Below are 22,484 nucleotides of genomic sequence, written 5' to 3'. Positions count from 1 at the left end.
AGCATTGTATTTGTTTCTTAAAATACTGGATACTCGCCTGATCACGACTCCTTACAGTCAAAGGCTGATGTGGAGCTCTACATAAATAAGCACTTTATTAGTTTCACAACGTTATCGTACTGTAAAAACATCTGGAACATCATACAACGTTATCGTACTGTAAGAACATCTGGAACATCATACAACGTTATCGTACTGTAAGAACATCTGGAACATCATACAACGTTATCGTACTGTAAAAACATCTGGAACATCATACAACGTTATCGTACTGTAAGAACATCTGGAACATCATACAACGTTATCGTACTGTAAGAACATCTGGAACCTTCAACCTAAGTGTCCCAACGTTCTCCCAGGACCATGACATGTCTGACTGTAAAGCCCAAACCATCCAGAACGTATTATATGTTTTATGTTTTGTACCTGAGTGAGATTTTTTTTTAACTAGGAGTCATAACAAAGCCGACGAAGATTCTAATAGGAAAAAACTAAAAAGACTCGTATCTACTTGGTCCTTTATGTATATTATAAACCTTTAAACTGAATGATTCGAGTTGAATTAAATTAATTTTGTGAATAATTATAGAAAAACCCCGACGTAGCGTCAGGAACGAAATATTTTTTATTCATCATAGCTGTGTAGAAAAGTGATCGGAGCAAATCACGAATGGACGCAAGCCCCGCCCACTAATCCTTTTGCAGACACACACCACACACACACACACACACGCTACACCATGTAGTATTGAATTACTGCGCCGCAGAGGTTCTGAGCACACGTGCGATCGATCGTCCGGATACAAACAGAACAACGATGAATAAGGACACAAATGTGTGTATGTTGGTGTTTTATGTTGTAGTTCGGTTTGATTATACACAACTTTGTCGAATCATTCCTGAGGATTTTAACGGAAGGTCCAGAAATGAAATGTTTATGCTGTTAATCATGTTGTTGAAATGTACTCGACATGTTTTAGTGTCTGAAATCTGTTTGGTGTTTACTTTTGCACTGGAGCTACGAGTCTGTTAACGGAATTAATGTAATAATAAAGTGTACGACATCCAGTTTATCTACATTATTACTGCGTGTGTAACAGAAATGATACGAGTTTCATTTAAAATGCGTTTTTACCTCTAAAACTACATGATGCTACTTTTGCTTGAGTAGCTCTGCTGGTTTATAAACGTCTTCGAGCTTTGAATGAGATTTCTGCATTTTCTTGTTATTTAAGCTGTACAGAAATAAATGAGCACATGCTGGATTCCTGTTCTGCCTCGTCTCGTACGTCATTAGTGTAAAATCTTATTCCTGGTGTGATCTGAATCTCTGATGATGATGGTGTACTAATGTGTGCTGCAGGATTGAGGACGTAGTGATTTTATACTGTTCTGTAATAGATTTCATCTCTGTATCAGTGTGAGGTCTTTGCTTGCAGCAGTCGAACTCTCCTGTAATAGGACGTATGAAGAGACGGACGGCGGTTCATGTTTATCAAGCTTCTGAAGCCACTGACCTGGGATCAGTTTGTGTCTGGAGCCGTACCACAGAAATAAACTGATCTCAGGTCAGCGGATTTGATTTGTGTGGTACGTGTTTGTCCTTAACATGATTGCAATGTTGTGATAAATGTTTTTAGCAAACCTTGTGTGTGTGTGTGTGTGTGTGTGTGTATGTGTGTGTGTGTGTGTGTGTGTGTGTGTGTGTGAGAGAGAGAGAGAGAGAGAGAGACAGAGAGAGAGAGAGAGAGACAGAGAGCGAGAGAAAGAGAGAGATAAAGAGAGAGAGAGGAAGAGAGAGAGAGAGAGAAAGGAGAGTGAGAGATAGACACACAGAGAGAGAGAGAGAAAGGAGAGAGAGACAGAGAGAAAGGAAAGAGAGAAAGAGAGAGAGAAAGGAGAGAGAGAGACAGAGACACAGAGAGAAAGGAGAGAGACAGAGAGAAAGAAGAGTGAGAGAGAAAGGAGAGTGAGAGAGAGACAGAGAGAGAGAAAGGAGAGAGAGAGAGAGAGAGAGAGAAAGGAGAGTGAGAGAGAGAGAGAGAGAGAAAGGAGAGAGAGAGAGAGAGACAGAGAAAGGAGAGAGAGAGAGAGAGAGAGAGAGAGAGAGAGAGAGAGAGAGAGAGAGAGAGAAAGGAGAGAGAGAGAGGGAGAGAGAGAGAGAGACAGAGAAAGGAGAGAGAGAGTGTGTATGAGGGTTTTTTCTGCCAATTATATTATATTATAATAATATTTTTTGCCCCAATGAGATGAAACCCAACTGCATGTTAATGTTGTCAGCCTGCAGCATCAGTGACAAAAATAAAAATGAAATAAAAATATCATTTCCTTCATCAGACTTTTCATTTCCATGGTTTTGTGTCTATAATTAAAATACTAACGGGGCAGAAAAGCTGAACTAAACCCAAGACTTCTGTGTGTTCTTTAGTCTTAACATGAGGCTGTTTTTAACACTTGTGTGAGTCAGTTAGTGTTCCAGAGCTTTTACACTCACTCATGTGGACACTGTCACAAACAGGAGGATATAAAAAGTCTACACACCCCTTTTACCACCTTCACTGTGGGCAATTAAAGAGTAGAGAAGTTAAATGAAACAATCAGAAACACATTAAAGCCCTTTCTGATTTTATTACAGCATTCAGTCTCTGCTTAAGAGTCTAGTAGTGGTGTGATGCCTCATTCCATCCCTCCTATCCTCCCCCTCCCTCCATCCATGCTTTCCTCCCTCCATCCTTAGATTCCACCCTAGATCTATCCATCCCTACCTCCATCAAACCCTCCATCCACCCTCCACCTATTTATCAGCCCACCCACCTATCCATCCGCCCATCCATCCATCTGCCCATCCATCCGCTCATCCATCCATCCGCCAATCCATCCATCCGCCTATCCATCAATCCGCCTATCCATCCGCCCATCCACCCATCCATCCATCCGCCTATCCATCCACCCATCCTTCCATCCATCCGCCCATCCATCCATCTATCCACCCATCCATCCGCCCATCCATCCATCCATCCGCCCATCCATCCATCCATCCATCCATCCATCCACCCATCCATCCATCCATCCACCCATCCATCCACACTTCCAACTAGTCGGTTTCCTTTTCCAAGTTCCCTTGTTTGGATGGATGGATGGATGGATCCCTTGGCTGTTCCCTTGTTTGCCACGTTAGCTTTTTGCTAGCAGGTAAAACATAAAACAAGAAGCTTGAACATGCTTTTGTTGTCCACAAACAGCACCTACACGTGTTTTTGTTTTAATTAAACAGCCCTTTTTTGGTCAACGATTACAATCCCGTGTTTAAAAAGAAACGACACATGATGCATTTTCATTAGTTAACAGATCCGTTTAATGTTAGTTAGTTCTTTTTATCACATGTTATAGCAACTAGAAAACAGTTGACCATCACAACAAACTGGTTAATGATTTCTGTTAATAATGTCATGTTACCGTCCTGAACATTTCCTGCTACGATGCGCTGGCACTGGAGACTCCTTCCTTAAACGGTAAATGAACACGTCACCATATCGACAACCCCAGGTTTTTGTTTTACGAGACGCTTTATTAAAAATATTTATTATTAGTCGAAGTTGCGCTACTGTCAGAGCTGCTGATACAGGAAACCAATCGACACTTTCTGACCAATCAGAAGCCACCATCATTCATGTTCGGGTGAAAATCGAGGTGAAATGAGGAAGTGTGTCACAGGAGTGTGACTACTAAAACCTTTCCCTTACTTTTCTGTTAACTCGCACATAAATCACACCTACACCAGCCACAGTGATCTGACCGGAGGTGAAAAATAGAATCTAAACTAACCGAGTTGTCGGTCGAGTATAAAAACATGATCAAATGAAATAAATACAAAACGACGAGGCGTAGAAAAGATGCATAGAAATTTTGTTGGAGGACGTGACTACGTGCGGCGGCAGATTTAATTAGACGTGATCGACTGAAGCGTTTCTAACGTGAGCTACTTTCACCGCCGAGGTTCTACCACCTGGTGAATTAACTACGGTTTTATAACATTAGTATGAGACGTTTTAGGACTTTGATCGCAGTAGAAATGTGATGAGATCTGATGTTTACCCTGAATCGCTCCCGCTGGAACTCTGGAGCTCGTCTCAGCTTGGCAGTACGCTATCAGTTTGGGTGTCAAGTTTTAAGTGCAATATGACTATCGGTTTCCAGCGTCGTCTGCGACGGAATTCAGAGCGGCAGCTCCACCCACCCCAGACCAAAAAAAAATGCAAACAAATAAATAAATAAACAAACATTAAACAAAGAAAAGGCCAACACTTATGAGAAAGGATTCGATCACATGACTTCAGGAAGTCCTGAGTCATTACTTTGTCTTTCACAGTTTTTTTAGTTTGACGACGATTCCCTTCTGTCCGAGGTTTACTTCTTTCCGTTTGCGTGCGTCTGTCGGGAAGAAACTGGATCTCTTTTACATTCCTGTGTCCATCTTTTCTGCTCTCTTCCTCTCTCTCTGCTTCCTGTTGCTGCTTTTAAACTATGAAATCGTATTTCTTACCTTTTTGATTTCCGTCTCCCTCTTTGTTTCGTTCTCTTTTGCTTTTCTTTCGCACTTTACTGAAACTCAACTACATGATTACATTCCTTCTCCTTCCTCACCTCCATCCTTCTCCACACTGTGTTCACCTGCATTGTTCCTACTTTAGAAAAGAAAAAAAAGGAAAGAAAAAGAAAGACCTCCCCGATTCAGCCCCAGTCCAGGCCAAAGCCAGCAGGTCTCGGTGGAGCCTAGGAGCTGATGATCTTGCCGGACCAGGTCTCGTGCTTCGTTCCAGGGTTCAGATGTGTGATGATCACCTCCACGGCCTGCACCTTCTGGTTCTTGGGCGGGATGGGACACACTTTATACGTCATCTCGTCACCCTCCGCAGGAACGTACTCGCCCTCGATGCTGCACGGGAGAAAAAAAAAGTTTGTTCATTCTCTGAGAGAAGCTACTACAAAAACAGCGACTAATCTTCAGCGACTGGAGGCAGAGACATCATTAGCAACACAAAGTGGGCGGAGCTAGAAACTAGAAACACAATTACAAGCTTGAACTGTTTCATTTACCCAAAATAAACCATGACTTGTGTCTTAATTAGCTAACCGACACACATTAGCCCGATTGTTCATTCACTCACTCATTCATCTTCTACCGCTTATCTGAACTACCTCGGGTCACGGGGAGCCTGTGCCTATCTCAGGCGTCATCGGGCATCAAGGCAGGATACACCCTGGACGGAGTGCCAACACATCACAGGACACACACACACTCTCATTCACTCACGCAATCACACACTACGGACAATTTTCCAGAGATGCCAATCAACCTACCATGCATGTCTTTGGACCGGGGGAGGAAACCGGAGTACCCGGAGGAAACCCCCAGGGCACAGGGAGAACATGCAAACTCCACACACACAAGGTGGAGGCGGGAATCGAACCCCGACCCTGGAGGTGTGAGGTGAACGTGCTAACCACTAAGACACCGTGCTCCCAGCCCGATTGTTATGCAGTGCTAATGTTTGTGGGTTTCGCATTAGCCTGGAGCTACGAGTGAAACGATGGCGACTGGAGCACAGCGAGTGATCAGTACCGGTGTGAGTGTAGCGTGAGTCAGGGGTATAACATCATAAAAAATATAACAAATCACACTCACTGCTTCAATATGCATTGTCACCTGAATTTAATAAACTAACAACATTTTTATTTTCATGCACCGGTGCTTAGTGTGACATCAGCAAGTCTCTTCCTGTCTAATGAGGATCTTGTCCCTTTTATTACAGTCTCCTTTATGTCCTTACGTTAGTACGTGTATTCATTAGTATTCAGATGTTTGTTTGGTTTCACTCTCTTGTTTTAGGTTTTAATCTCCTGTCAGAAGCGACTTCAGTTGATCAGCGGATGATTACCAGAGCTGTGGACTCACTCTGAGATATGGACGAAGATGTCTTCTCCACCGTTAGCAGGTTTGATGTATCCATGACCCTGTGACCTCGAGAAGTTCTTACACACACCCTTATACATAGGACCTGAGTTTGCCCGCACCGTGCTGGAGACGGAAGAGAAGAAGAAAACAGAAATACAGTAAGTCTGTTTAGACAGCATACACACACACACACACACAAACACACACACAGCCAGTATCGACGCACACAATACCACACACAAAGCAACCAGCAGATACTGTATCTAATGTAAATGTACTACTCTAAATAATCTCTTCTCATTCACGTAAAAGTCGTCACGTCTGCCCCAGATCCTGTCCTTGTTAACTCTTCACGCTCCCAGTTTGCCCTACAGGACACGGGACACAGGACACGCCCGATTTCTAGCACTGTTTTAAGCTGATGTGATCGAAACAAAAGCTGTTGTTTTTAAAAAGATCATTGGGACAATAACTTAATATTAATCTGTAAAATAACCTTCAGGTAAATAAGCACTTTGACGGTGTAGCATGAAGCAGTTTTTAACACTGCTTAGTGTTCAATCCATTACTTTATTGTATAATAATGTATCATAATGTTTCATGTTTCCCCTCCTCTTTATCCCCTCTTTTATTTTATAAAAATAAAATCCTCTAATTACTAAATAAACTACTGGGGACATAAATCACATGTTTTGGCATATTATAATTTTTAGGATTTGCCATTTCTTTTGAGAACTCAGCTGGTGTCAATGAGTGTGTGTGTGTGTGTGTGTGTGTGTGATTCAGCTCCTTACGCAGAGTAAGTGCGGGTGCGCTTGGTGGGCAGAGGGCTGGGCAGATCCCCTGCTTTCTCCCACACACGGCTGCCTTCCCTCATGAAGGGGAAGGAGACGGATTGAGACCCAGAGCTCGGAGAGCGCAGCGACGCCTCGTTCAGCTCCGGTTCCGCCATAACTCCAAATGTGTGTGTGTGTGTGTGTGTTTTCACCACTGAGCTGGTTAGACCTGGGTGATGCTGGAGTCTCTGAGGATCGGTCACAGCTGGCCAGGTGTGTATGATGGCAGACCAGCTGAATAGAGATGGAAGTTACACACACACACACAAATCCTGGCAGAAATCCTGCAACACACACACACACACACACACACACACACACACACACAAGGAAGGGTGAGAGAGAAAGAAACAGAGATGAGATCCAGTTACAATAATTAAATACATAATAGCAGTATCACTTGTCAGCCCTCACACGCTGTAGGATTTAAGGAATTGTTCGAGACGATAGTTTTATAGAGAATTCAGATGATTTGAAAATATGTTTGTCTGATGCTTTTTAACATGAACGCAGGGTAAATTAGTCACACACTAGTGTACATCGCTGAGCAGCTGAAGCCTGGTTAGCCTCAGGTTAGCCTCAGAATAGCCTCGTTGTAGCACAGCCTGTTCAGTTCATGCAGGCAGCTTGTGTTTGTGTGGGACAGGGAGGAAAAAAACTTTGTTGTTGGCGGCATAAACAAAGCCGCAGTGTGTGCCACAGTACTCTGGTGTGTTTACATGCAGGCCGCCTCGCTCCCACATGAACGCATGGCACAGTGCACAACAGTGGCCATTGTGTCCGGGGACACGGCGAGCGGCGCTTTCAGCAGAGTGGCAACGAAAAACAAGACAGACCTGAAGGATTTCTCCTGTCCTTTATCTCCTGTCCTTTATCTCCTGTCCTTTATCTCCTGTCCTTTACCTTTTCAAAATCAGAGCTTCTCTACAGAAGGGCCAGATGAGCAAGAGCAGGGAAACCCTGAGAGAGCGGTGTGCTAGGCTGCGTCCCAAATACTAGTATAATAATAGCAACCTAGTAGCCTTAATATTGGAGCTCTCGATCTTGTGGAAGTCGTCTTCCCTCTCGTCACCTCTCAAAAACATGCCGCGGGGCAGACGAGGCGATTAACAGCGTGAGCCGCATCGACACGCCTCGTAAGTGCTAATAAGCAGGTTGGAATGAAAAACATGGCCATTTCCATGTTTGTTTGTTTTTTGTAAGCAAAAATTTGAGTTTTTCGAAAGCTTTTCGATAATGTTGTAGTGTGTCCAGAAAAAAACCCCAAAGATATTCAAAGAAACAATGATGTGTTTTAGTCACACGATGCAGACCACTGAAAACAAACTACGTGTTTGTCACAACAGACCACAGCAGACGGAAAATAACGTTTATACGCATAAACGCAGAGCAGTTTAAAGTGAGAAGGTTTAATGTGGCAAATAATAACTCATTTGAAGTTAAGAAGAACTGTTGTTTCTTCTTCATGCTCAATGCTCCTGGGACAGACTCTGAAATCCACCATGACTCTGACCAGGATAAAGACTGAATAAAGAACAAGGCAATCTGAAGACAGACGTTTCAGGACGCAGGATCTTCAGGTCACTCCGGATAAAAGCGTCCGCAGATATAAAACGCTTCACGGTGTGCCGTTAACATCCTGATTATAAACCTTTAACGCTTTCGTTTTAAAACATTTCGTGTGGTGGGATCACACGCAGTGTCAGTGCAGTGACACACTGCTAAACCTCCTGTCCAAGGTTACAACACACAGGAGTCTGACGTCTCTACCAGCAGCTGGTGAAATACTGGCAGTGTTCTGACGTCAATGAAGTGAGAGAGATAAAAGTCACGACCTGGCTTGCTGTAGTAAATCCTAATAATACATCACGTATATACGTGTGTATGTGTACGTGCACACACACACACACACACACACACACACACACACACACACACACACCTCACCAGACATTCATTATGTTTAATAACACAGCACAAACACATGATAATGAGCAACCACCATAACAAATTACTGCACTTTTAGTCGTGTATAATATAATAAACATTTCAAAATCTTATTTTTTTGCTTGTATATCAAGTGACGTTTGTAGTTTCTCTAGAAATCTGAGGGGCGTTTAGCTTAGCATCATCAGTGCTTAGTTTAGCATCATCAGTGCTTAGTTTAGCATCATCAGTGCTTAGTTTAGCATCATCAGTGCTTAGTTTAGCATCATCAGTGCTTAGTTTAGCAACATCAGCGCGTAGTTTAGCATCATCAGTGCTTAGTTTAGCAACATCAGTGCTTAGTTTAGCATCATCAGCGCTTATCTTAGCATCATCAGGTGTTTAGCTTAGCATCATCAGCTGTTTAGCTTAGCATCATCAGCTGTTTAGCTTAGCATCATCAGCTGTATAGCTTAGCATCATCAGCTGTATAGCTTAGCATTATCAGCTGTTTAATTTAGCATCATCAGCTTTTTAGCTTAGCATCATCAGCTGTTTAACTTAGCATCATTAGAGTTTAGCTTAGCATCATCAGCTCTTAGCTTAGCATCATCAGGTGTTTAGATTAGCATCATCAGGTGTTTAGCTTAGCATCATCAGCTGTTTAGCTTAGCATCATCAGCTGTTTAGCTTAGCATCATCAGCTGTATAGCTTAGCATTATCAGCTGTTTAATTTAGTATCATCAGCTTTTTAACTTAGCATCATCAGCTGTATAGCTTAGCATCATCAGCGCTTAGCTTAGCATCATCAGGTGTTTAGCTTAGCATCATCAGCTGTTTAGCTTAGCATCATCATTTGTATAGCTTTGCATCATCAGGTGTTTAGCTTAGCATCATCAGCGCTTAGCTTAGCATCATCAGGTGTTTAGCTTAGCATCATCAGCTATTTAGCTTAGCATCATCAGGTGTTTAGCTTAGCATCATCAGCTGTTTAGCTTAGCATCATCAGCTGTTTAGCTTAGCATCATCAGCTGTTTAGCTTAGCATCATCAGCTGTATAGCTTAGCATTATCAGCTGTTTAATTTAGCACCAGCTTTTTAGCTTAGCATCATTAGCGCTTAGCTTAGCATCATCAGCTGTTTAACTTAGCATCATTAGCGTTTAGCTTAGCATCATCAGCTGTTTAGCTTAGCATCATTAGCGTTTAGCTTAGCATCATCAGCTGTTTAACTTAGCATCATTAGCGTTTAGCTTAGCATCATCAGCTGTTTTCCAGAATGTTCGGTCGCTAAAGGGGGAAAAAACGGCGATATTTATCTGAAGTCGTAAGAAAAATGACATCAGTTCGAGCTTTTAGTCATTTTCAAGCTCTCCGGTCTCATCTATTCAACACGACAGAAGGGAAAATATCGAAGGAAACCGAAAAGAAATATCTTTTATTTGTAACGAATTAACATAAGTGTATTAACATAAGTGTATTAACATAACATAAGTGTATTAACATAACATAAGTGTATTAACATAACATTAGTGTATTAACATAACATTAGTGTACTTACGCTTTTATTAAGGTGCCGCTCACTGAGCTGTGAATCGAGCTGCTTGACTCACAGGTCTTCTTACACTCACACACGGTTATATAATATTAACTCAACTCAACTGTGGGTGTGTGTGTGTGTGTGTGTGTGTGTGTGTGTGTGTGTGTGTGTGTGTGTTTACGCGTGTGTGTGCTCCCGTGACGATGCGCGAGGCAAAGGGCTGCGTCCCAAATCGCATACACAGACTGATAGTCGATTCGATTCCAAAAATGATTCGATTCTTTTATTTTATGCGCTTGGGCTTTGGGAGTCGATTCCACACGGCGAATTTGATCCGGCTCTTCTGTACACCATACAGACAAACCCTGATCATCACACCCATATGTGGTTCTTCTACAAAACTGTTTATCCCACAGATACAAACAGAAACAGATGATTGTATAGAATGTGTTTGTATGCTTTAGTAATTCCAAGTTTACAAGATTTGGTGTGTTATGGTTGGAGTGGAACTCCAGTGTCTTATTAATTATTACCAGTTTATTAATGAGTGCGAGAATAAACACATTATTTGAGGCACAAACACAGCATCAGATCAAGAAAATAAATTTTTGCTTTATTTTGTATCAGCAACTCATTGACACAGTAAATAATCAACACGCAACTGACATCATGTGAATATTAAAGCAAAATAAATATTATTTTTCCACGCAGTAAGATGCACACCAGCTGGAGACAGCTGATACCAAATGACTGAAACAAAATGACATTAACGCACCGTTTTGAAAAGGAGGCTGTACGTTTTTCCGAGACAGAGCAGAAGGACTCAGGAACGCAATAAAACGGAAAAAACAAAAATCCAATGCAGGTTGCAAACGTCAATACAAACTGAATTCAGAGTCGAGGAGCACCGGAGAGACGCCGTAGCGCCGGCGAACGCAGCGTCCGTCGTTTAAGACGTCGGTCTAGCGGAGCTGGAAAGACAGGAACGCTGAGCTTTATCTAGCTGTTCCACCATGACAGCAGACCCAGTCCTGGCTCACTGATGGAAGCCTGTGCAAGTAAAGAAGATTTTATTACAATTTAATTACAGTGCGCTCAGATAAACTGCAGGAGCAGGATTCGTACAGGAGAACACACAAACAAACATTCGCTGCGTTCTGAGCTACATCCAGTATTACTAACTCAACTAGAACTGGGGTTTTTTTTGGTAGGAAGGAACAAGCTATCAGACTAAAAAACGCTTTAATATGATCCTGAGATTTGGAGCTAATGAGACACACGTGCAACAGCGGTTTAACTCGATATGGCGAAGAGGCTCTTTAGTCGTCTCAGATTGTTTACAGCTGACACCTCCGCTTGGGACTAAAACCGGTACTTAACATTCTGAGCTCGCTGATACTGACTGGATGTTGATGCGGTGTGCACATCATGTGTTGATCAAGTCCCCCAGCGAGATTACACACAAAGAACGAGGCAGCTCGAGAAACATGGCTGTATGATGTGAGCAAATAAAGAGAGAAAATGTTTGAAAAATAGAGTACAGTGTGCAGCAATATCAGTGAGACCTGAACCCCTGTGTGCGCGTGTGTGTGTGCACGTGCGCACGTGTGTGCGTGCGTTTCTTCTCACCATCAGCGTGTACGGAGACTCTTTTTTCTGTGTCCCCTCGTCCGTATCGGTTGTAGGTGCTGTGCCGGCCGTTTTAGCAGGAGCCTCAGGCTCTTTGGTGGGCCCAGTGGGTGATGTATCTAGGAAGAACTCGTCCACGACCCGGAAGCGGATCTCCTCTCCCTGGTCCATGTAGAGGTCATGAGCTCCTTCGTCCGTCTCGTACTCCCACACCCAAACCTGCTCGGCTTCGTCACTACACCCCAGGTGTCAAGGAGCAAAACGCTAACAGCTGCCTGCTATTAACTTCAACACCACTGTCACTGATTAGATATTATTTACCCATAATGCACCACACACACATTGTTACTGTGTTAGCTTCATTCATTATATACACAACACGTGCGTGACTGAAGGAGGATACAACTTAGCAGGCTGCTGTAAGGACTCGGGTGGGATTAGGATGTCGTCGAAGAATCCGAGGCTGACTGTCTCACACACGCACACACACACACACGCACAGGATTTGTTAACATTTTTATCCCTGAGGAATAACAATAAATCCACGATATTCACAAGAAATAAGAAGAGGATGAGCAGAAGGATCGGGTGCCAAAACTTTATCCACATCTAAATTTAATCAGCAATACGAATGAGAGGAGTCGCTGTATGTGATGTGGCATGAAATGTTTGATCTTGTTCAAGCATGATGGAGAAACCATATCTATCATTTAAAACCACCAGACAGAATTATTCCTGGTTCAGCTATTAAAGCAACCTGCTGTGTTCTAACTAAACTCACTAGCCTTCAGCATACAAAACTGTCCAGGTAGAAAAAGAGGAGAAGAAAGTGGTGTGTGTGTGTGTTTGGTGTGTTTTTTCTGGATAATCTCACCATAAACTCCTTCCTGACTGCAGTATTTGATCTTCCCGACCAGAACCTCATCCAAGAACGGGTGAAACACCACATACCTGAAGTGTACTGTCAGAGGGAGACACACAAAAAAAAATATATAGTTATTTCATGACTTAAATAAACAAAAGCCTTCAGTGTTAAACTTTGTTATCTGTTTTTAACGGTTCCTCGAGTTCGTGTCAGTCTTCTCTTTCTGACAGAGAAAATAATGAGACCGGAGTTCTGTCTCATATCCAAACTCTGAGACCTGGACGAAAGCGTTAAAGGTTCGTTCACCAAACCGACCGATGAAGATGGAGTACCTTTAGTGTGTGAGGCTCCGTCCCCGGGAAATATGTAAGAATCCTCCAGCTTAGTGATGTCATACAGGCAGATGCACAAGCCAACGTTATACACGACCTGGATAAAGAGGAGACATACACAAGCATTACAAACACAAGCAAAGCAACAGCTTCATTTAGAAAACAATAAAACACCTGATGCTTCTACAGCTACAGGAGAGCCGCTGAGTTCTTAATCCTGATTGGTCAGAAAGGTGTGGATTAGATTTCTAGAGCAGCAGCTTGGATAGAATTTCAGGTTTATATGAATGTGCTCACTCTAATACATCATCTGTACTTTATTCACAATAGTCATGTATAGTTTTAGACTTTCTATATTTTGCCCTTTGCTTTACAGAAAAGCTTTTCACTTGTCCTACCCGTAAATGTCCTACCGTGCACGATTGTGTGTGTGACAAATCAGCACTTTGTAACACTTAGAGGACTTAAAGGACACATGTGAAGGTGCTGGATCAGACCGATCAGACCGATCAGACCGGAGCTGAGGATCAGACCGGCGCATTACTCTGACCTTGTTAGCCAGTTTCTTGTTGAGCTCCTCCGCGATGGCATCGTTCAGCTGCCGATGGAAATTCCACGGAGGAATCCGTACGGTGTCGATCATCTCAACCAGCACGAACATCCTTGAAGCTCTGCACACACATTCACACGTTAGAGACACCAATAACCCATAATAATAACAACACCACCAATAAAATCCCACCTGATGGACTTTAGCAGTTCTGTTCACAACCTGCTATCTACAGAAGTGCACACACACTATCAAATTAAAGGTTTATACACACACTATGTAGTGCACTACACATCTAATAGAACAAACATTTGGGAAACAGACACAATATTTAGCTTTCAAACAAACCAAAACTAATAAACACAACACAAACAAATAGAAGGCTTCTTACACAATAACTTGTGTAAATAATACAAACAAACAAACACCATAACGTGTGTAAATAAACACAAATAAACACCATAACGTGTGTAAATAAACACAAATAAACACCATAACGTGTGTAAATAACACTAACATTATAACGTGTGTAAATAACACTAACACCATAACGTGTGTAAATAACACTAACACCATAACGTGTGTAAATAACACAAATAAACACCATAACGTGTGTAAATAACACAAATAAACACTATAACGTGTGTAAATAACACAAATAAACACCATAACGTGTGTAAATAACACAAATAAACACTATAACGTGTGTAAATAACACAAATAAACACCATAACGTGTGTAAATAACACTAACATTATAACGTGTGTAAATAACACTAACATTATAACGTGTGTAAATAACACTAACATTATAACGTGTGTAAATAACACTAACATTATAACGTGTGTAAATAACACTAACATTATAACGTGTGTAAATAACACTAACATTATAACGTGTGTAAATAACACTAACATTATAACGTGTGTAAATAACACTAACATTATAACGTGTGTAAATAACACAAATAAACACTATAACGTGTGTAAATAACACTAACATTATAACGTGTGTAAATAACACTAACATTATAACGTGTGTAAATAACACTAACATTATAACGTGTGTAAATAACACTAACATTATAACGTGTGTAAATAACACTAACATTATAACGTGTGTAAATAACACTAACATTATAACGTGTGTAAATAACACTAACATTATAACGTGTGTAAATAACACTAACATTATAACGTGTGTAAATAACACAAATAAACACCATAACGTGTGTAAATAACACAAATAAACACTATAACGTGTGTAAATAACACTAACATTATAACGTGTGTAAATAACACTAACATTATAACGTGTGTAAATAACACTAACATTATAACGTGTGTAAATAACACTAACATTATAACGTGTGTAAATAACACTAACATTATAACGTGTGTAAATAACACTAACATTATAACGTGTGTAAATAACACTAACATTATAACGTGTGTAAATAACACTAACATTATAACGTGTGTAAATAACACAAATAAACACCATAACGTGTGTAAATAACACAAACATTATAACGTGTGTAAATAACACAAATAAACACCATAACGTGTGTAAATAACACAAATAAACACCATAACGTGTGTAAATAACACAAATAAACACCATAACGTGTAAATGCTAACAACAGACATGCTAATAAAGTTAGATAACAAGTTAAACACTTTCCTTTTCACCCACCGTTTTTCTACTTATTTAGAGAAGACACGTCACTTTAATCCAAGTTGTTTCTGATCTACATCGCGTTGTAACTGTGTTTATTACACGTTAAAGAGCCCTTATATCACAGCGCTGCCATACTGAGCCGTAAAGGAGGGGGGACGGAAAGCCGCACATGTCGTGCTGTGGTAGAATTACGACAGTGATCGGCGATTTACGGCAATGAGAGCCTGGTCGTCATGACAACATCATTGAGCCCTCTGTAGGGGTGTTTTTTTTTGTTTGTTTGTTTTTTATTAAAAAAATTTAATACCACGATTTATAAGTAATTTAGAGATAAAAAATAGTGTAAACAAAGAGAATACTAGGTGTGTAATTGTGTATCTGTACTTGTGTTTACATACTGAACACCACACAACTCTACCTACAGCATGGCTTAAGTCATATACTCCTTATTTATAGATATAGTTTGACCCTAAAATTGTATATTTGACATCAAACATATTTTATGTACTGACTGCTTTGCCTTTTTTCCATTCTCAGTACTACAAACTTTAATTTCAGTGCTCCAGCTTATTAAATAAGGCTAATATTTGTGTTAAGTTCTTCCAGTTAACCTTAAACTCCACGCCACGTCTTCATGGAGCTCTGGGGCATCATCATGCTGGAACTGAGACATTTTATACAATTGTGTGCTCCAGTCTCGGATGCGATGGTCGGGGGTGCATATACTTTTGTTCACACTATCTAAAGGCTAACTCATTAAATGTTAATGGCCGTAAACCCACGTTTATTTGCTGGTTATAATTTTAAACCTAAAACGACATGAAACAATCAGAAACCTTACATGAAGTTGCATGAGATTTTATTTACAATTAATAAAATAAAATTGAACACTTTTTTAATTCATGTCTGTACCAGGGATAAAACCGCATCCTACAAAATAATACAAAATCACCATTAAACCCAGAAGAGAAAGATGAGGTGGATGTTAACAGATTAACGAATAATAAATAACAGACCGTCAGAGTCTCATGCGCTCAGGATCGTACAGTAACGTTTCAGACACGATCACAAGCTACTTATACAAAAGTGCAGCATCACTGGGAGACGTTTCCACGTGTCTGAATCTGTAGTTAAACGAGTCTTTGTGTGTGCCCAAAAGCCGACGCCGTACTTGGCTGCAGATGTAGGCAGAAAGCATCCATTTCACCCTTGGCATCCATTGCTCCATCACTCCATCACTCCATCCATCCATCCAGACATCCATCCATTGCTCAATCCTCATTATATCCAGCCTTCATTCCATGCATCTATCCAACCATATGTTCATCAGTCTATCCATTCATCCATCCATCCTTTGGTGAATCAACCCAGATATCCATCCATCCATCCATCCATTAGCCCATCTATCCAGACATCCATCAATCAATCAATCCATCCATCCAGACACCCATTGCTACATCCATCCATCCATCCATCACTCTATCTATCCACCCTTGGCATCCATTGCTCCATCACTCCATCCATACAGACATCCATCCATTGCTCCACCCTCATTATATCCAGCCTTCATTCCATGCATCTATCCAACCATCTGTTCATCAGTCTATCCATTCATCCATCCATCCTTTGGTGAATCAACCCAGATATCCATCCATCCATCCATCCATCCATCCATCCATCCATTAGCCCATCTATCCAGACATCCATCAATCAATTCATCCATCCAGACACCCATCGCTACATCCATCCAACCATCTGTTCATCAGTCTATCCATTCATCCATACATCAGCCCATCTATCCAGACATCCATCAATCAATCCATCCATCCAGAAATCCATCCATCCAGACACCCATCGCTACATCCATCCATCCATCACTCTATCTATCCACCCTTGGCATCCATTGCTCCATCACTCCATCCATCCATCCATCCATCCAGACATCCATCCATTGCTCCACCCTCATTATATCCAGACCTTCATTCCATGCATCTATCCAACCATCTGTTCATCAGTCTATCCATTCATCCATTCATCCTTTGGTGAATCAACCCAGATATCCATCCATCCATTAGCCCATCTATCCAGACATCCATCATCAATCCATCCATCCATCCATCACTCTATCTATCCACCCTTGGCATCCATTGCTCCATCACTCCATCCGTCCATCCAGACATCCAGACATCCATCCATTCATCACTCCATCCATCTAATTAACATGTTCTGTTACGACATTAAAATGAGCTGGTAACAGAGTGTTAAAGCTCTATAATACAGATGTGACTTAACGGCTGGAGTCGTGTGTTAACGTTCCATCACTTTAAACAGTGTGTAAAAACTGAAGATTAAACTTTCTGCCCTAGAATTAAGAACTAAATTGGGGTCATGCTGTTTTAGGGAAACAATCCACTTCAGGGTGGTGTGATGAAGCAGAGATAACGTTACCGTGCTCAGGTTCGGACTTTGACACTGAACTGTGTGTCCTGTATTAGTTTTGTGATTATCTTTGTATTGCTTCAGCTTTGGAAATGAATCCAAACGAATCTCTTTTATTTCTCTCCCTTTCTTCTCTCTCTCTCTCTGGCGTTTAAGTGTAAACTCTCACCATTAATCCCATATCCTGTGCTTTCCTCCTGCCATCCTTCTGTCTGTTCTTCTGTTTCTCTGCACCATTGACTTCACTCCTCTCAGCAGGTCTTACATCTCATTGCATCAGTGGAGTTAAAGTTCCATCTCTCCCTCCTCTATAAACACACAGGATATTCCCTCTGAGACTCCGGAGCAGCTTCATGTTCACCAGCTGAATCCATAACGCACTCCATGACCCCGATGTGGACCAGTTACAGCATCTGAAAATCGCACCTACCAGAAACACCTCTAACATCCCGATCACGCAGACGATCACACGATCCCCAGCTTTAAAACGTGTCACTGTCTTTATTTCTAACTAGATTACAGAAATATCACATTATTATTATTCTCACATTTACAGCATTTAGCAGACACTGTTATCCAGAGTGACTTACATTGTCTTATTTCAGTTTATACACCTGAGCAATTGAGGGTTAAGGGCCTTGCTCAGGGGCCCTGCAGTGGCAACTTGGTGGACCTGGGATTCGAACCAATGACCTTCCGATCAGTAGTCAAACACCTTAACCACCGAGCTACCACATCCCACATTTACGACTAAAGGATCAGTGATCGGTTCCTGCTACGACGTTGTCCATCCATCCATCTTCTACTGCTTATCCGGGGCCGGGTCGCGGGGGCAGCAGTCTGAGCAGGGACACCCAGACTTCCCTCTCCCCAGACACTTCCTCCAGCTCCTCCGGGGGAATACCGAGGTGTTCCCAGGCCAGCCGAGAGACATAGTCCCTCCAGCGTGTCCTAGGTCTTCCCCGGGGCCTCCTCCCGGTTGGACATGCCCGGAAAACCTCCCCAGGGAGGCGTCCAGGAGGCATCCAGAACAGATGCCCGAGCCACCTCAGCTGACTCCTCTCGATGTGGAGGAGCAGCGGCTCTACTCTGAGCTCCTCCCGAGTGACCGAGCTCCTCACCTTGTCTCTAAGGGAGCGCCCAGCCACCCTGCGGAGGAAACTCATTTCAGCCGCCTGTATCCGGGATCTTGTCCTTTCGGTCATGACCCAAAGCTCATGACCATAGGTGAGGGTAGGAACGTAGATCGACTGGTAAATAGAGAGCTTCAACTTGCGGCTCAGCTCTTTCTTCACCACAACAGACCGGTATATCGACTGCATCACTGCAGAAGATACACCGATCCGCCTGTCCTACGACGTTGTAAATATAGGAAGTGCCGTGTTCTGCGTCGTTAATTACAGTCTTTCAGGGTTTTTTCCCATGTTATACAAATTAAATTTAAATAAAATCAAATTGACTGTTACATAAATGATAGGTCATGCAGTTAGGGCACTAATTAGCACACCTACATGTTGTGGAACAGCCATGAAACAAGTTACAAGTATGTTTTTATATAGCAGCTCTCTCAGCTGGTATAAAGCTTTTAAACTCCTTGTTTTACGTCTCCTTACAGCAAACCTCGGCATCTGAACCGTTCAACACCATCCTGACCAATCAGAATCCAGAATTCTACAGCGGTGTGGCGTTGTAATAGTGACGATGACAATGATGTACTATTGACTATAAGTCACGAATCTAAATCAGCACTGTTTGGAAAGTTAATTATGATTGTATTAAAGTTTACAATGAATGCAAATATTTGTGGAAAACTCCTGTGTGAAGCTGATCCACAACTTTACTGTGGCCCACTTTGGCCCTCTGCCAAGATCTGCCTCTGGCACATCTTTTATTTATTGATTCTGCTGATTCTAACGAAACCATCAATATAATGTTTCAAGGAAATTGTACTTTTCAATGATTTTCCCAAGACTTCCAGGATCACAGGAGCAATTATGACTTTAAAAGGAGACAATAATAACACAGCGTAGCGTGAACGCAAGGTGTTAGGACACTGTGTGAGTGACGGGGAGTGTGAGTGATTGTGCAGTCCATGTTGATATAACTCTCGGGTTACTGACCTTTTCTGCACAATGCTGATGTTGCTCAGCAGTGTCTTGTAGTTGACGAAGGAACCGGGCTCAAATTAGCTCATCGCCACTTTTGATTTGGAGCCGAGAGGAGACATGAAGCTGTCGGGCTGTGTCACCTAGGACAAGCTACACACACAACACACACACACACACACACAATAATCTATGTATTTGTAATAGCCAGAATTTAATCAGTAAGGACACTTTTCTTAAAATACAATAAACTAATCCCGATATATATATATGTATACACACACACATAGAGAGGGGGGGTAGATAGAGAGAGAGAGAGAGAGAGAGAGAGAGAGAGAGAGAGAGAGAGAGAGAGAGAGTTGAAATGTCATCCCAGACTCTTACTTAATTACAGAACAGATTCACTTTAATACTGAATCTTTATTACAGAGACACGTGTTTAAACACGTTTATATACAGGATTAACGGACTGACAATCCCGCCTCCTGCCCTGCGATTGGCTCTCTGATAACGACTGTCAGCCAATCACCACCTAGATCTCTAATATAATTAGAGCGGAAAAACGAGACTAGTCTGAATACGGGTGGGAACTGAATAGAGAAGGACGACCTGAGATGAAAAATATTTGAATTCTCCAACCCCAGAACATGATTTTAGTGAATTACAACAGCAGCTGTTATTCCCTCTGATGACGTTTTAAGCTGCTTGCTCGTATCAATGTGTGAGAATTATTAAATAGACTTTAAAGCCGTAACTTACCCTTAATCGACAAACAGATAAACAGTAGGACGCCATTTTGTTTGTTGATAAAGACGTCGCTGAATTATGGCGTCATTTCTGCGACTTTATACAATGCATTATTTAACACACAATGATACCTATATTGATCTTATAGAATAATTTAAACTAATGTTTTTAAATGACATTTATTATGTTGTTTCAAACCTTTTCAAACTATATCATCACCATTTTTAATTATTTAGCATTTAAAAATTGCTCTCTTAACAATAATACAATAATAACATAAAAAGGTAAACAATACATTTACTCATAATAGTGTGATGGATTCAAATAAAATATGCAACAATCATCCATTTTAGTTTTAAAGGAAGTATAAACTCACTACACTACCCATGATGTATAAACTCACTACACTACTCATGGTGTATAAACTCACTACACTACTCATGGTGTATAAACTCACTACACTACCCATGATGTATAAACTCACTACACTACTCATGGTGTATAAACTCACTACACTACTCATGGTGTATAAACTCACTACACTACTCATGGTGTATAAACTCACTACACTACTCATGGTGTATAAACTCACTACACTACTCATAGTGTATAAACTCACTACACTACTCATGATGTATAAACTCACTACACTACTCATGGTGTATAAACTCACTACACTACTCATGGTGTATAAACTCACTACACTACTCATAGTGTATAAACTCACTACACTACCCATGATGTATAAACTCACTACACTACTCATGGTGTATAAACTCACTACACTACTCATGGTGTATAAACTCACTACACTACTCATGGTGTATAAACTCACTACACTACCCATGATGTATAAACTCACTACACTACTCATGGTGTATAAACTCACTACACTACCCATGATGTATAAACTCACTACACTACTCATGGTGTATAAACTCACTACACTACCCATGATGTATAAACTCACTACACTACTCATGGTGTATAAACTCACTACACTACTTATGATGTATAAACTCACTACACTACTCATGGTGTATAAACTCACTACACTACTCATAGTGTATAAACTCACTACACTACCCATGATGTATAAACTCACTGCACTACTCATGGTGTATAAACTCACTACACTACTCATAGTGTATAAACTCACTACACTACCCATGATGTATAAACTCACTACACTACTCATGGTGTATAAACTCACTACACTACCCATGATGTATAAACTCACTACACTACTCATGGTGTATAAACTCACTACACTACTTATGATGTATAAACTCACTACACTACTCATGGTGTATAAACTCACTACACTACCCATGATGTATAAACTCACTACACTACTCATGGTGTATAAACTCACTACACTACTTATGATGTATAAACTCACTACACTACTCATGGTGTATAAACTCACTACACTACTCATGGTGTATAAACTCACTACACTACCCATGATGTATAAACTCAATACACTACTCATGGTGTATAAACTCACTACACTACTCATGGTGTATAAACTCACTACACTACCCATGATGTATAAACTCACTACACTACCCATGATGTATAAACTCACTACACTACCCATGATGTATAAACTCACTACACTACCCATGATGTATAAACTCAATACACTACTCATGGTTTATAAACTCACTACACTACCCATGATGTATAAACTCACTACACTACTCATGGTGTATAAACTCACTACACTACCCCTAAATTCACTACACTACCCATGATGTATAAACTCACTACACTACCCCTAAACTCACTACACTACCCATGATGTATAAACTCACTACACTCACTTACTCACTATATTTACCCATGATGTATAAACTCACTACACTACCCCTAA

General features: G+C 41.2%; 3 protein-coding genes across 3 annotated transcripts in view; 1 reads left to right on the top strand and 2 right to left on the bottom strand.

The window, feature by feature from the left end:
- LOC132842650 (phosphomannomutase 1) overlaps positions 1-176 on the top strand; it is a 13,711-nt gene extending 13,535 nt beyond the window's left edge. The window contains exon 8 of the mRNA XM_060865441.1: positions 1-176. This exon is cut by the window's left edge and continues 786 nt beyond it. The gene's annotated coding sequence lies outside the window, so the exon portion shown is untranslated.
- A 3,155-nt stretch (positions 177-3,331) lies between these two features.
- On the bottom strand, positions 3,332-10,433 carry csdc2b (cold shock domain containing C2, RNA binding b). The gene is made up of 4 exons (XM_060865443.1): positions 10,280-10,433; positions 6,751-7,076; positions 5,957-6,079; positions 3,332-4,936 (listed from the first exon to the last, which is right to left on the bottom strand). Exons 2-4 carry the CDS (start codon positions 6,906-6,908, stop codon positions 4,774-4,776), a joined length of 444 nt encoding a protein of 147 aa, XP_060721426.1. The 5' UTR covers positions 6,909-7,076; positions 10,280-10,433; the 3' UTR covers positions 3,332-4,773.
- Positions 10,434-10,845: 412 nt separating this feature from the next.
- Positions 10,846-15,485, bottom strand: polr3h (polymerase (RNA) III (DNA directed) polypeptide H). Its single transcript, XM_060865442.1, has 7 exons — positions 15,330-15,485; positions 13,635-13,755; positions 13,085-13,181; positions 12,762-12,848; positions 12,291-12,354; positions 11,888-12,122; positions 10,846-11,308 (listed from the first exon to the last, which is right to left on the bottom strand). The coding sequence occupies exons 2-7, from the start codon at positions 13,743-13,745 to the stop codon at positions 11,258-11,260; spliced, it is 645 nt and encodes a 214-aa protein (XP_060721425.1). The 5' UTR covers positions 13,746-13,755; positions 15,330-15,485; the 3' UTR covers positions 10,846-11,257.
- Between the last annotated feature and the right edge of the window lie 6,999 nt (positions 15,486-22,484).

This window comes from Tachysurus vachellii, chromosome 3 (genome assembly GCF_030014155.1).
Source record: "Tachysurus vachellii isolate PV-2020 chromosome 3, HZAU_Pvac_v1, whole genome shotgun sequence".
In the NCBI taxonomy this organism is placed as follows: Eukaryota; Metazoa; Chordata; class Actinopteri; order Siluriformes; family Bagridae; genus Tachysurus; species Tachysurus vachellii.
The sequence above is the reverse complement of the archived record's forward strand: the minus strand, read 5'-3'. Positions and strand labels throughout refer to the sequence as shown.